The sequence below is a fragment of the Lolium rigidum genome, chromosome 3, assembly GCF_022539505.1.
Source record: "Lolium rigidum isolate FL_2022 chromosome 3, APGP_CSIRO_Lrig_0.1, whole genome shotgun sequence".
Taxonomy (NCBI): Eukaryota; Viridiplantae; Streptophyta; class Magnoliopsida; order Poales; family Poaceae; genus Lolium; species Lolium rigidum.
In genome coordinates this window covers 30,746,766-30,758,849 of record NC_061510.1, presented here as the reverse complement: position 1 = coordinate 30,758,849, position 12,084 = coordinate 30,746,766, and the positions used below count along the sequence as shown (strand labels likewise).

The 12,084-nt window shown below is 44.9% G+C and overlaps 1 protein-coding gene across 1 annotated transcript in view; it reads right to left on the bottom strand.

The window, feature by feature from the left end:
• LOC124694588 (ent-kaurenoic acid oxidase 1-like) overlaps nt 1-7,677 on the bottom strand; it is a 28,092-nt gene extending 20,415 nt beyond the window's left edge. The window contains exons 1-7 of the mRNA XM_047227557.1: nt 7,105-7,677; nt 6,815-6,964; nt 6,056-6,328; nt 5,875-5,958; nt 5,000-5,185; nt 4,795-4,913; nt 4,586-4,680 (exon numbers count right to left, since the gene is read on the bottom strand). Of these exons, the coding sequence (XP_047083513.1) occupies nt 4,586-4,680; nt 4,795-4,913; nt 5,000-5,185; nt 5,875-5,958; nt 6,056-6,328; nt 6,815-6,964; nt 7,105-7,677 (1,480 nt within the window). The remainder of the gene's footprint in view (nt 1-4,585; nt 4,681-4,794; nt 4,914-4,999; nt 5,186-5,874; nt 5,959-6,055; nt 6,329-6,814; nt 6,965-7,104) is intronic.
• Between the last annotated feature and the right edge of the window lie 4,407 nt (nt 7,678-12,084).

Sequence of the window (12,084 nt, the reverse complement as noted above, 5' to 3'; positions counted from 1 at the left end):
GAAACCAAGAGTAACAACCTTCTTGTTTTCACTTCCACGAATCACCGTGGAGAACTCAAACCGATGCACCAAATGCAATGGCCGGAACACCACAAAGATGCTCAAGTCATTCTCTCTCAAATTCCAACAAAGTTACAAAAACTATTGGGGAAATAAGAGAGGAAGAACAAATAAGAGGAGGAACAGTAAATTTCTCCAAGATCTAGATCTAGTGGGTTCCCCTCACAACGAGAGGGATTTGATTGGTCAAGATGTAGATATAGATCTCCTCTCTATTTTTCCTTAAATAGGTGCAAGAATCATGGAGGGATTAGAGGGAGAGGAAGCTTCTCAAGGGCAACAATGGAGTAGAGAGAGTGAGTGAAAGAAGCAACCAGCCCAAGGAGGAAGAAGAATCGAGCCATTGGGGCATAACAGGCCGTAATTTCCGGCCCTTACTTAGGCCGGAAATTCCGCCCCCACCGGAAATTCCGGTCTGGAAAGTGAAATTTCCAGCCAAATTTCCAGGGGATCCAGGGGCTCATTTTCGTAGGTCCTTAGCCATTTTCGAGAAAGACCATAACTTGAGCATCCGGACTCCAATTTTGATGATCTTGGGCTCGTTTCGAAGCTAGTAACAAGCTCTACAAGATCATGCAGGGAACCATCATAGTCCATTAATGTAGGATAGAAATAAATGATGAAAGGTTTGACCTATCTAAAAAAAGACATACCGGTAAAACCTCCAACCTCGAAAATGCAACAAGTTGTCCGTGCAAAAACCATTCTCGATGAACTAGAGCTTGTCATGAGAATAAGCTCAAGCTTTAAAACATCACATGGATAAGATCAAAATAACAACCAAGAAAGATGATGCAAGGATGCAAAGGTTTGAGCTCTCCAAAGGATACGATCGGGTTACTCACTCGAGAGCCCTCTTGATAGTACGGCGACTAAACTATAAATCGATCTCCAACTACACCATAAGACCGGTAAGAAAGAAACCCTATCAAGAGCAAACCTTAATCTTGCGCATTCCACTTGAGCTCGATGATGATGGTCTTGACCGCAACAAGATGGAACGTCTTTCTTGATTGTGCTTACTTGATGAAGTCTTGTGGATTGCTCCCCCATAATCCATCATGTGAGAGCTTCTTCTTAGGCGCATCTTCACATATCCATGATCACCATATGGATGACAAGATTCAAACAAATGATCTCATCGAGATGGCTCGTCTTGAACTTGCACTTCATTTCTTCATTCTTCATCGTTGATGTCTTGAAGTAAAACTTGAGGGCTCACTTCATCTTCATCTTCAAGACATACTTGACACTTGATCTTCTACATATGCTTCTTATTGCAATCTTGAAGCCAACATATGGTTCATGCATTGCCTATGGACAACTCCTACAAATATAACTCAATGCAAACATTAGTTCATAGGGATTATCATTAATTACAAAACCACACATGGGGGCTCCATGCACTTTCAATAACGCATGCTTTTTTTCATGGGAAACGATGTCATAATGCCATGTCATGGCGAATGGTGGGCATGTCACCTTTTTTTACAACCTTCATTGGTAATAATGTTTACACGGACATTTGTATAATAGGGAGTGCCTAACCAAAGCTTCCGAGATTGCTGGATCGGTAATGCGAGGGAAGACAATCACTGATGATCCAAGGTATAAACTATTACTGGTGCGACAAAAATGCAGCCGCATCGCCTTTCTCCCCCATCTTCAAAACAGTTGAATCAACATTAGTTTAGGTGTAATCATCAGTGGCGGGATCCATCATGGTGTCGCGCATGTAGTTGGTACCCTGGCCGAAGCTTGAACGGAAGTTTTCGCTAGACACCTTAGCTCAACTAGGAATGAGTTGACAAATCCATTAGTTGACGGGGGCTCTGAAATATGTCTTCATAAATAGCATTTCTTCTTATCGTTCAAATAGCACAGAGGGAGATAGTAAGACGTACAAACTGATCATGCGGCAATGTTTCCATTAGACCAAATAGCCAATGCTAGGCATTCTCCTCTCCACATGCAATCAAGTGTTCCACCATTAGGTCATCCGATAAAACCCGTACACTATTTGCCATGTTGCATTCAATTAAGGAGTGTCTCCACGAATCTTCAGCTCCGCATAAGGTGCAGGTGCTTGATCTCGCAGTATTCCTATGCTCCAACGGGTGAGCTGTAGGCAAGGACTGCTAGGCTCGTCTCCAAAGGAATATTATGATTATGGAGAGGACATAGGTCTTCCACAAGGAGCTCCAACCCTTCATCTCGGACTTGGCATTGGACGAACCATGGTTGCCCTCAAAATATTTATCCCTGTTTTTTTCGTGTTGATAATCATCATGTATGCAGATTGTACAAAGAATAAACATTTGGGGTCAAAGTTCCAATCAGGTTGCCTTCTAGTGCACAATGGTATACTAAGGGTTGCAGCAGCATTCATTGGTAAAAAAAGCATGAACCAACCAGGTCCTTTTTCCATGATGTCAATGTCTCATCAATTAATTTGGATACCATCTGTGGAGGATCAACCATAATTGAAATAATTGGTTTCCTCGTGTCTCTTGGAAACCAATTATCAGTCCAAATCCGTGTAGTAAGCCCGGCACAAATGCGCCTGATGAGCCCTTGCACAAAATATCTCGCCCATCTCAAACTGACCGCCAGATTTACAATGGGTGAGACCCAAGTTCACCCTCCAAGATCGACCCATTCAGGAAGTAAACTGCCTTCAGTATGCTGGCACTCATGATTAACGTGTGAGCAGGCAAAAGTTAAATATATAGTTCCAAATCCGTGAAGCCTAATCCATCTATATGTGTTGGCAATGTCATAACATCCCATGATACCTAGCAAGGTTTCCTCTTTTCTTCTTTGCTTCCCCACTAGAACTGACGGCCCTCGGGGTAATCTGAAGCATTCCATCGAGAAAACGGGTGGCTATGAGACTTTGGCTACAATAATAAACCAGAAGTATATATACAACATACCCCTTAGGCATGCCTATGTCAATGCCGGCGAAGGTGTAGCCGACACGATCAGAACAGCTGATAAAGTGTCTTGTACCAACAGGTTTCCCACAGATGGCGCCAATTAATGAGAGAGCTCCTTGGCAATGCCCACCATGAGAGGCTTAGGGTTGAGGGAATACTGCAGGTTAACACGAGACATCGGATACCAAACAAACATGGAGCGGGATTTACCCAGGTTCAGGGTCCTCGATGAGGTAAAACCCTTCCTTCCTGCTTGTCTGAGCTTGATTTATCGAGTAAAATAGGTTACAATGGGCAGCCGATAGACTGCTATGGGGAACTCGCCGAGAAGCGAGGTTTCTAGGGTTTGTATCTGCTAGATTGTGCGGGTTTCGCGTGTTGTTGTTCGGCAGGCCCTCTCCCGGCCTTTATATAGTAGGCCAGGTCCCGAGAATCCTATCTGAACTAGACTAGGTTATATCAAGATCTAGTCTATTCTTTCCTTTATCAACATCTTCTTGCCTTGTTCGTCAAGAATCCGTCTTCTTGTAAGTCTTCTCTGTAGTAACCGAGTATGGGCCCACATTGGATCAAGGAAATCTTCATGGGCCCCTTGTTGGGCCAAAGGAGATTGACTAATGTAATTGGAGAAGCAAGTCGCCCACAAGAGGAGACGTCAGAGGCTTTCGATGTTGCTAGGAATTTTCCTGGCCGAGCCTCCTTGCCGCTGCCTCGGTGACCTTGAGCATGCCGCCCCCACCCGACCTTGTTGTTGCCGCACCACCCCGCTGCCGCCCTCCTCTTCTCCCCGTCAGGCTCCGTCGCAACCTCGCCATGCTCCAGCAACCGCCACCAAGGTCGCGCCGCCAGACCCACTGTCCACCAACCGCCGCCCCTATAAGACCCCACCCCCACGCGAAGGAGAACATGCAGAGCGCGCCGCCATCACCCCTCACCTTTAGCAGCTGGGCGCTGCCGCCTGCCGGTGGCTGTGGCGGCTAGATATGCTAGACCGAGCCTTGCTTTTGTTAGGGTTTGTGGGAGCCTCCAGAGCCGCCTCGTGCAAGGCGACCTGGGAGGAGTTTGGTCTCGCTCCTTAATTTTTAAATCCGTAGTGTAGCAAGCACAAAAGAGTTCTTGTTAAATATTCGCACATATCAATTACTGACGTAAGAAACTGATGACAGCAAATGTCTTTGCATGTCAAATAATTGCAAGCTCCCATTGCTTCTAACAAATATTATCATTTGCTTAAAATGAATTACAAATACACTAATGCACAGCTAGAGCAAGGTGTTTCAAAAAACACATTGGATTGACACCACCATATGTGTATACATTCATCAATTGATGCACTTGATGAATGTATATATTATTAAAACATTTGCTATAAAATAAAAGAAGAGACTGTATGCATCAATTGAGGCAAAGGTCGGGCTGCCACTTATCAAAGAAAAGTATATACATTCTTGGAGATAAAGATGCGGTAGAAGTCACCTTACTAGTTATAGGCGGGTATCAATATGAAAATGGGCCATATTCGGTTCAAGTAGCACTGCAATGTTCTGAATATCATGAGCAATTGAGCACTCATGTCCATCGGGTACTTGTACTAAGTTTACGGAATGCCATTGGTGCGCCATCAACCGGCGTCGGTTGTGGAATGTAAGTAAGACGCGCATCTGGATTAAGCATCTCCCATCTGAAACAAGAAAAATGCATCATGTAGTGCGTTTTTTGTAAATTTTGTTCGGCAACAGTAAATCCTCTAACCAGTCAAATGAGGGGAGTATGTGGGACTGATCGATCAACTCACTCGTAACCAATTGACATATGATGCAGCATGATGGTGATCTGCAGCCTGGCGAGCCTGTTGCCCGCGCACGTCCTGCTACCAGCTCCAAATACCTGATTTGTGACCGCCTTTGGTGGATTCTGCTTAACCATTCATTTCGTTCTAGTGTTAGACATTTTTATATGGTTGGTGACTAAATTATTTTTTGTCACGTTAATCAACTTACATCCCATCTGTCCGGGTTGAAGGTAAGTGGATCCTGATAGTATTTTTCATCGATATGCATGGAGCGCAGCCACACCACAACTTGCCAACCTTGCGGTATCGTATAACCCCCATATTCGATGTCCCTGTATGCAACACGATGTACCATGGGAGCAATGTTGGCCAACCGAATTGCTTCTTCGACTACCTACACTCAACCAATAATGCAAGAAGAAACTAATCAAAGGCCCCCAAGCACATGTATTAATCTATAGTAGGTACTTTCTCTGTTCCAAGAAAAATGTCATGTAATTTCAAATTTAAGCTAAAATCACGATAAAAACTATGAAACGGAGGGTAACTTTTTGGAAAATCCCACTTTTTTTCTCTTTAAACATATGACTTAGCTCACTTTTTTTTTTCTCCGCTTACGTAACACCCCAAACTATCTTATCTCCCACTCTCCCAGCATGCATGATCTTAACCCCAGCAAGTTTGGAGAGACAAAATTATGCCTAGCTAGAAGTTCGGAAAAGTCTAACATGAATCGTACATACAAGTTACATGAGAATGATATAAAGTATGTGGGTGTACATTGTAGGTACGAAATATGATTAATAGAGACATATGCAACAATATAAGAAAATGTGTTACTGCTTTTGCACCGGCAATCAGTTGTCATTATTTTTAAATAAATAATCACTCAAAATCAATGCACCCTCATTTTTTTCAGATTTCCGGAATCTTTAACTGTTCTTGTGTAGTAAAAAACAAAAGAGGAACTAAAGTTCTCTGGTCTCTGGACATGGTGGGGCTGGGGTAGGTGAGTCCGGCAAAGTTTGCAGGATAAAAAAAAATGAGCAATGTCAATGGTTTATGGGGAGAGGGGGCACATACCTTAGCCGTGTACTTCATCTTGGTGATGTCATCACGGCTAATGAAATTTGAATTGTTACCCCTACTCAACGTGAAATTCTCTTCCTATAAAATAAAAGCAATATCCATTTTAATTTACATGAAGATACAGATGTAAAATATTGTACCAGCCAGGATTAGTGTGCCAGCATAAAAAAAATACCCGTAGCTTGGCAAGGACATCTGGGGATTGGGCTAAGTGGTAAGTAGCCCATAAGATGGCACTGGCAGTGGACTCGTAACCTCCGGCAACGAGGGAAACTATGTTGTCCAAAACTTCTTCATCAGTCAACTTCTTCCCTTGATCGTCTACCATGTTCATTAGCCCACTCATCAAATCATCAGCATAGTCTTCTTCCCCCACATGACCGCGTTTCTCCTGCTTCCTCCTCTTCTCAAGCTCCACTTGGAACACTGCGTTTAGCTTCCGTCGACACTACAAATACAACAAACCAGCCGTAAACTTATGTTGTTTTGCTTTTTTCTTTGTAGTAGTATACGTATTATAGTCCCTTTTTATTGTAAATATATGAGTCTTAGACTCTGAAGTCATCTACTTTTTACATGTATCTTAGCTAAATATTAAGAATTTTTTGATATTACGACCACATATTTAATGACAAACCTAATACGATAATACTATTGTCATGTACTACCAATTATCTAGTATACTACTCCTATTCCTTTAGAATTAGTACTCCCTCCGATTTCAAATACTTGACGCAAGTTTAGACAAAATGTAAGGTAAAATGTGTCAACATTCATTATATTGAACTGCCATAAGTATTTAAAACCAGAGGGAGTAGTTATAAAATTAGAAAAGTTTGGTGGTTTTCTTATAGAAAATCGTTTGTTTACCCATGAAGACAGATCAGTTACTCAGGGTAACGAGTTTTTGATAAGAGTAAGTTGATGCATGTACCTTTCGACCATGGTTCAGCGCTGTTCCCGGTAAGTCCACCGGCAATGCTCTCAGCGAGTCAAGTATGCCGGCAAACCATTTATCCATCTTTGCTGCGAGAGGTGACGGCTTCATGCTTATAAATATCTCGCAGGTGCACTCGAACATGAGCTGAAATTCGCAGAGAATATTTATCCATATCTTGGCAAGTAGCAAGGTTTTTCCATGCATGCATGGATGCACTTACTGTATACTACTCCGTACTATACATGTAACTAAGAATGAGGTAGAGAGCAAATTGAACGACCTACTTTCCTGAACTCTGTAGCGGCGGTGATGGTTCCCTTTTCAGCCCACGACCGCAGCGCCGCCGCGACGCGCGGCTGCGCGACCCGCGCGATGTTCCGGAGTGACCTGGGCTGGCTGAAGGACGCGACGACATATCCCCTGATTCTGGTGTGCGCGCTCCCCTCGGCGTTGAACATGGACGACAGGCCAAGGAGGTCCTTGGCCGGCCAGCGGACCCAGAAGCTGTCGTGGGCCTGCAGAACGAACCTGTTGACCGACGGGAGGCAGACGACGATAGTCGGGTGGCCGAAGAGGTGGGACCTGTACATGCCCACGCCTTCTCCGTACGCCTTCTTCCTCGCCTCGATGAAGCCGTCGGGGCGGCGCGTCACCTTGAAGCGCCATAGCATGGCCCCTGTCTCACCGAAGAATGGGAGACCCATGTGGCCCGGCGGGAGCCGGCGGTCAAGCCCACGACGGCGCAGCGCGAAGGCGGCGCAGTAGAAAGCGTCGTTGCAGTGCCAGACTGCGAAAGCCAGCAGCGGGACGGCGCCGAGCAGGATGCCTAGCCACCATGCCAAGTCGCCCGCTTCCATTTCTTTCTCACTAGGCACACGCACAACAGAGCTAGCTAGCCAGCGGTTGAATTTGATGGGGTGCTATTGCATAGTCCTGCATATTACATTTACATATATAGATGCATAGAGATTCAGAGTGTTTAGATCCTTCGGTGCGCAGGATGGCATGCCGACAAAAACAGCACGGATATACTGATCCGGATCGAGTAGCGCGCGTTGGACAGCAGCAGCTACTGTATTTTAAAACGAGGCGAATTCCTGCGCTGTTTTAGTAAATTAAGGCGCATGGTCGATTATAGGCTGATGCGTACAACCAATACGACAATATGTTAGTCCAGTGGTTGTCTAATGCTGCGTCAGCTGCTGTATCTTATTAACTCTTAAGACAAGGCGAAAGTATTGTTTTTGACCCTGCAAGGTCGATTATTGCTGCATCACCCAACAAGTGGCCAAGGGCATTTGTGATGTGCTCATGGCCATCATGCATACGTATTGCTACCTCCATTGTCCCGACGAAAAAGATTTATATTATATTAAAAGCTAAATCATGTCAATTCCAGCAGAATCCTCAACAGCAACAGCATCAAGCAGCAATTCCATGGTTTCCAGGAGCAAGCTCGTTTTCCTTTCCCTCCTCAGCCTTATGGTTTTATGTCTGGGGGATGCCTCCTCCTTGGGCTTTCCCAGGTGCATATCCCTTATTTTCTCCACAGCAATTTGGCCATTAGTCCAACCAGTGGATTGCCCCACTTGCCAAGAATTCTATCAAAATAAGATGGTGATATTGCTAATAGAGGTAAAGGGGTGCAAAGTAAGCAGATGCAGAAGAAAGAAGAGGAGTAGCAATGGAGACTCTTCATCTTAGGTTATCACCAACCAAATGTCATATGTTGACACTATCTGCCTAGGGTGCGGAGAACCTGGTCACTTTAAGCAGTCATGCGACAAAAAAGCCTTTTGTTTCATCTACAAAAACTACTAATCATCATGTTGAAAAGTGTCCTATGATAAAAAAGTCCACAACAGATTGCCAAGTATTTGGAGAGTGCTGCTACTGGTTTGGGTTTCTTTCACATTGAGGTTCCTGATGTGATTGTGAATCATGTGGCAACAACAAAGAACTTGGCAGATTAGGGAGTTAACTCATTGGTCATACATGGTCAAATTCCCTCCTCATTTTCCAGTGGAACAAGTGATTGGATATCCTAGATTTGGCCTAACCAAACTTGGAGTGTGGGTGAAATTGGAAGCCTGGAATGATGATCCAGATCCTGTGGCGGTGATGCAGGAGACCTAGATGAAAGTCTATGGCTTGCAACCACCCTGGTGTGCGTGGGATTCTATTGCCCAAGCAGTCTCTGTTTGTGGTATCCTCCAGAAAGTAGAGTGGATGAGTGTGTTTAAAGACTATGCTGAGGTAGTAAGGGTGAGAATCAAATGCAAAGATCCTACCAGAATCCTAGCTGGTAGGTTGTTTCACTTCCAGGGCAAGTTTTACCAGTTGTTGTTTGAAGTGGAAGGGGATCCTGCTATGGGGGTGGCTGATGATCCTCCTCAACCACCTCCTCCACCATTTGATGACAATGGTGGTAGAGATAAGGAAGATCGAGTGAATGGACAACAAGATGGGATTGAAACTTATAGGAATGCTCCAAATGGTAATGCCTCTTCTAGTAACAATCGGAATGTAACCCCCACTTCTCCCAGCTCTAGTCACATTGTGAGGAGAGTTGGTGGTGGAGAAACTGAACTGAAGGAATATGTCAGTGGCTCTGAGGTGTATGACTTGTTACTGAAGAATGGTTGTATTGATGAGGATGGAAAGTTTGTGTGGAATAGTGTCTCTGGTGAGGATATTGAGGCAGTAAGGAAAGAAGTAGATGAGTTTCTCATGGAAGAGCGGGATCACATGTCTTGCCAGCAGAGGATTGACTTGGAAGGGGATAGCATGGACAGTGAGATGCACAATTGCCCCCTCCCGGATGAGATCATTCCCAGCTTTGAGAGGATTGACATGGGATGGGGGAGAAGCTAGATGACCAAAGGAAATCCAAAAAAGGCAAGGTGTGGGGCCCTGTGCAGGTTACAAGACAGAGTTCCAGGGTGGATAGATCCATGAATGTAATGGAGAAAGCTATGGAATACAAAAGAAGGAGTAACCTGGAGGAGCCCAACAAGAAGTTTAAAGGTATAATCAATCCCAATATTTCGAGTCTATAGATGTTATAGATCTTAAATCCATGGCTAAAAGTGTTGGTGTTAATATTTCTGTTATTAGCGCTAGTTGTAAGTCTTCACATATAGATAATGTGTGTGAGAATGGAGGGAATTTAGATGGTTTTCCTCCAAAAATCTATGATAGAAATCTAATTGAGGATACAATAGCTTAGTTATACTAATGGGGTGTGTGTAGTGAATGAGATTCCTAGGGAGAGAATTGCTCTTGAATATCATATGAGTAGGGATGTAACCCATGTGATAAGTCTTGTTGTTGATTCTGTAGATCTTGCTAGGGACATAGATGCTTTTAGCAGAAGTAATTGTGTAGATGATGATTATGAGGATGTTGGTGAGAAATGGATAGAAGTAATTAGGAAATCTCGGGCCAAACACCCCAGGAAGAAGTTACAGTGTTAGTTTCATTGTTTAACATCAGGGGGATTACTGCCCTTGGAAGGAAAAAGTGTTTATATGATACTATCATTCCTTTAAATGTTGATTACATAGGTTTCTAGGATCAGTTCGGCTTCCAGCTACACAAAAGCATCGCCCAAATAGTTCGGCGATCGGATCAGTAGCATACCGGTGATCTAGAAGAAACTAGAGGATAACAGGAACATCGGCAGTCCCTTCTTGCAGCTTGTCTGCCGCGGAGTCAGGCGACGATGCATCGTTGGCCGCCGGAGTCGCAGCGGTGGGAGTGGACGTCTGACGTCGTACTTGTCGTCCCTCCCGGCGGCGTGCGCCCTCGCGTCGACCCAACACTTGTCAAAGTATTCCTGCAACCTTTCGGCGGGATGGCCTGCCTTCTTCAGTTCTTTGAGCTTCTTCTGTCCGAGCTCGGGGCGGCCCGCCGACACGGCAGGGGCTAGAGCGTTGGGGTTGTACTGCTCGTCCTTGTTCTTCGCGAGGTTCCGGCGTACGTCCGCCCACTTCTCGCAATTCTCGATGCGGGAGAAGACGTTGAGGTACTTGAACGTCAGGTCGGTGTCGTTGCGGTACATGTCGAAAGCACGGTGCATCTACAAGAGAACCGGCGAAATAAGATTAAACCTCGGTGATCCATGATCGAGGGATGTGATACGTCCCAAACGTATCTATAATTTCTTATGTTCCATGCTACTTTTATGATGATACTCACATGTTTTATACACATTATATGTCATATTTATGCATTTTCTGGCACTAACCTATTGACGAGATGCCGAAGAGCCGATTCTTTGTTTTCTGCTGTTTTTGGTTTCAGAAATCCTAGTAAGGAAATATTCTCGGAATTGGACGAAATCAACGCCCAGGGGCCTATTTTTTCCACGAAGCTTCCAGAAGACCGGAGGGGAGACGAAGTGGGGCCACGGGGCGTCGCCACACTAGGGCGGCGCGGCCTAGAGGGGGCCCGCGCGGCCCTAGCGTGTGGGGCCCCCGTGACTCTCCCGACTCCGCCCTTCCGCCTACTTAAAGCCTCCGTCGCGAAACCCCCAGTACCGAGAGCCACGATACGGAAAACCTTCCAGAGACACCGCCGCCGCCAATCCCATCTCGGGGGATTCAGGAGATCGCCTCCGGCACCCGCCGAGAGAGGGGAATCATCTCCCGGAGGTCTCTTCATCGCCATGATCGCCTCCGGATCGATGTGTGAGTAGTCCACCCCTGGACTATGGGTCCATAGCAGTAGCTAGATGGTTGTCTTCTCCTCATTGTGCTATCATGTTAGATCTTGTGAGCTGCCTATCATGATCAAGATCATCTATTTGTAATCCTTCATGTTGTGTTTGTTGGGATCCGATGAATATTGAATACTATGTCAAGTTGATTATCAATCTATCATATATGTTATTTATGTTCTTGCATGCTCTCCGTTGCTAGTAGAGGCTCGACCAAGTTGATACTTGTGACTCCAAGAGGGAGTATTTATGCTCGATAGTGGGTTCATGCCTCCATTAAATGCAGGGACGATGACGAGAAAGTTCTAAGGTTGTGGATGTGCTGTTGCTACTAGGGATAAAACATCGATGCTTTGTCTAAGGATATTTGTGTTGATTACATTACGCACCATACTTAATGCAATTGTCCGTTGTTTACAACTTAATGCCGGAGGGGTTCGGATGATAACTCTGAAGGTGGACTTTTTAGGCATAGATGCATGCTTGGATAGTGGTCTATGTACTTTGTCGTAATGCCCCGATTAAATCTCATAGTACTCATCAT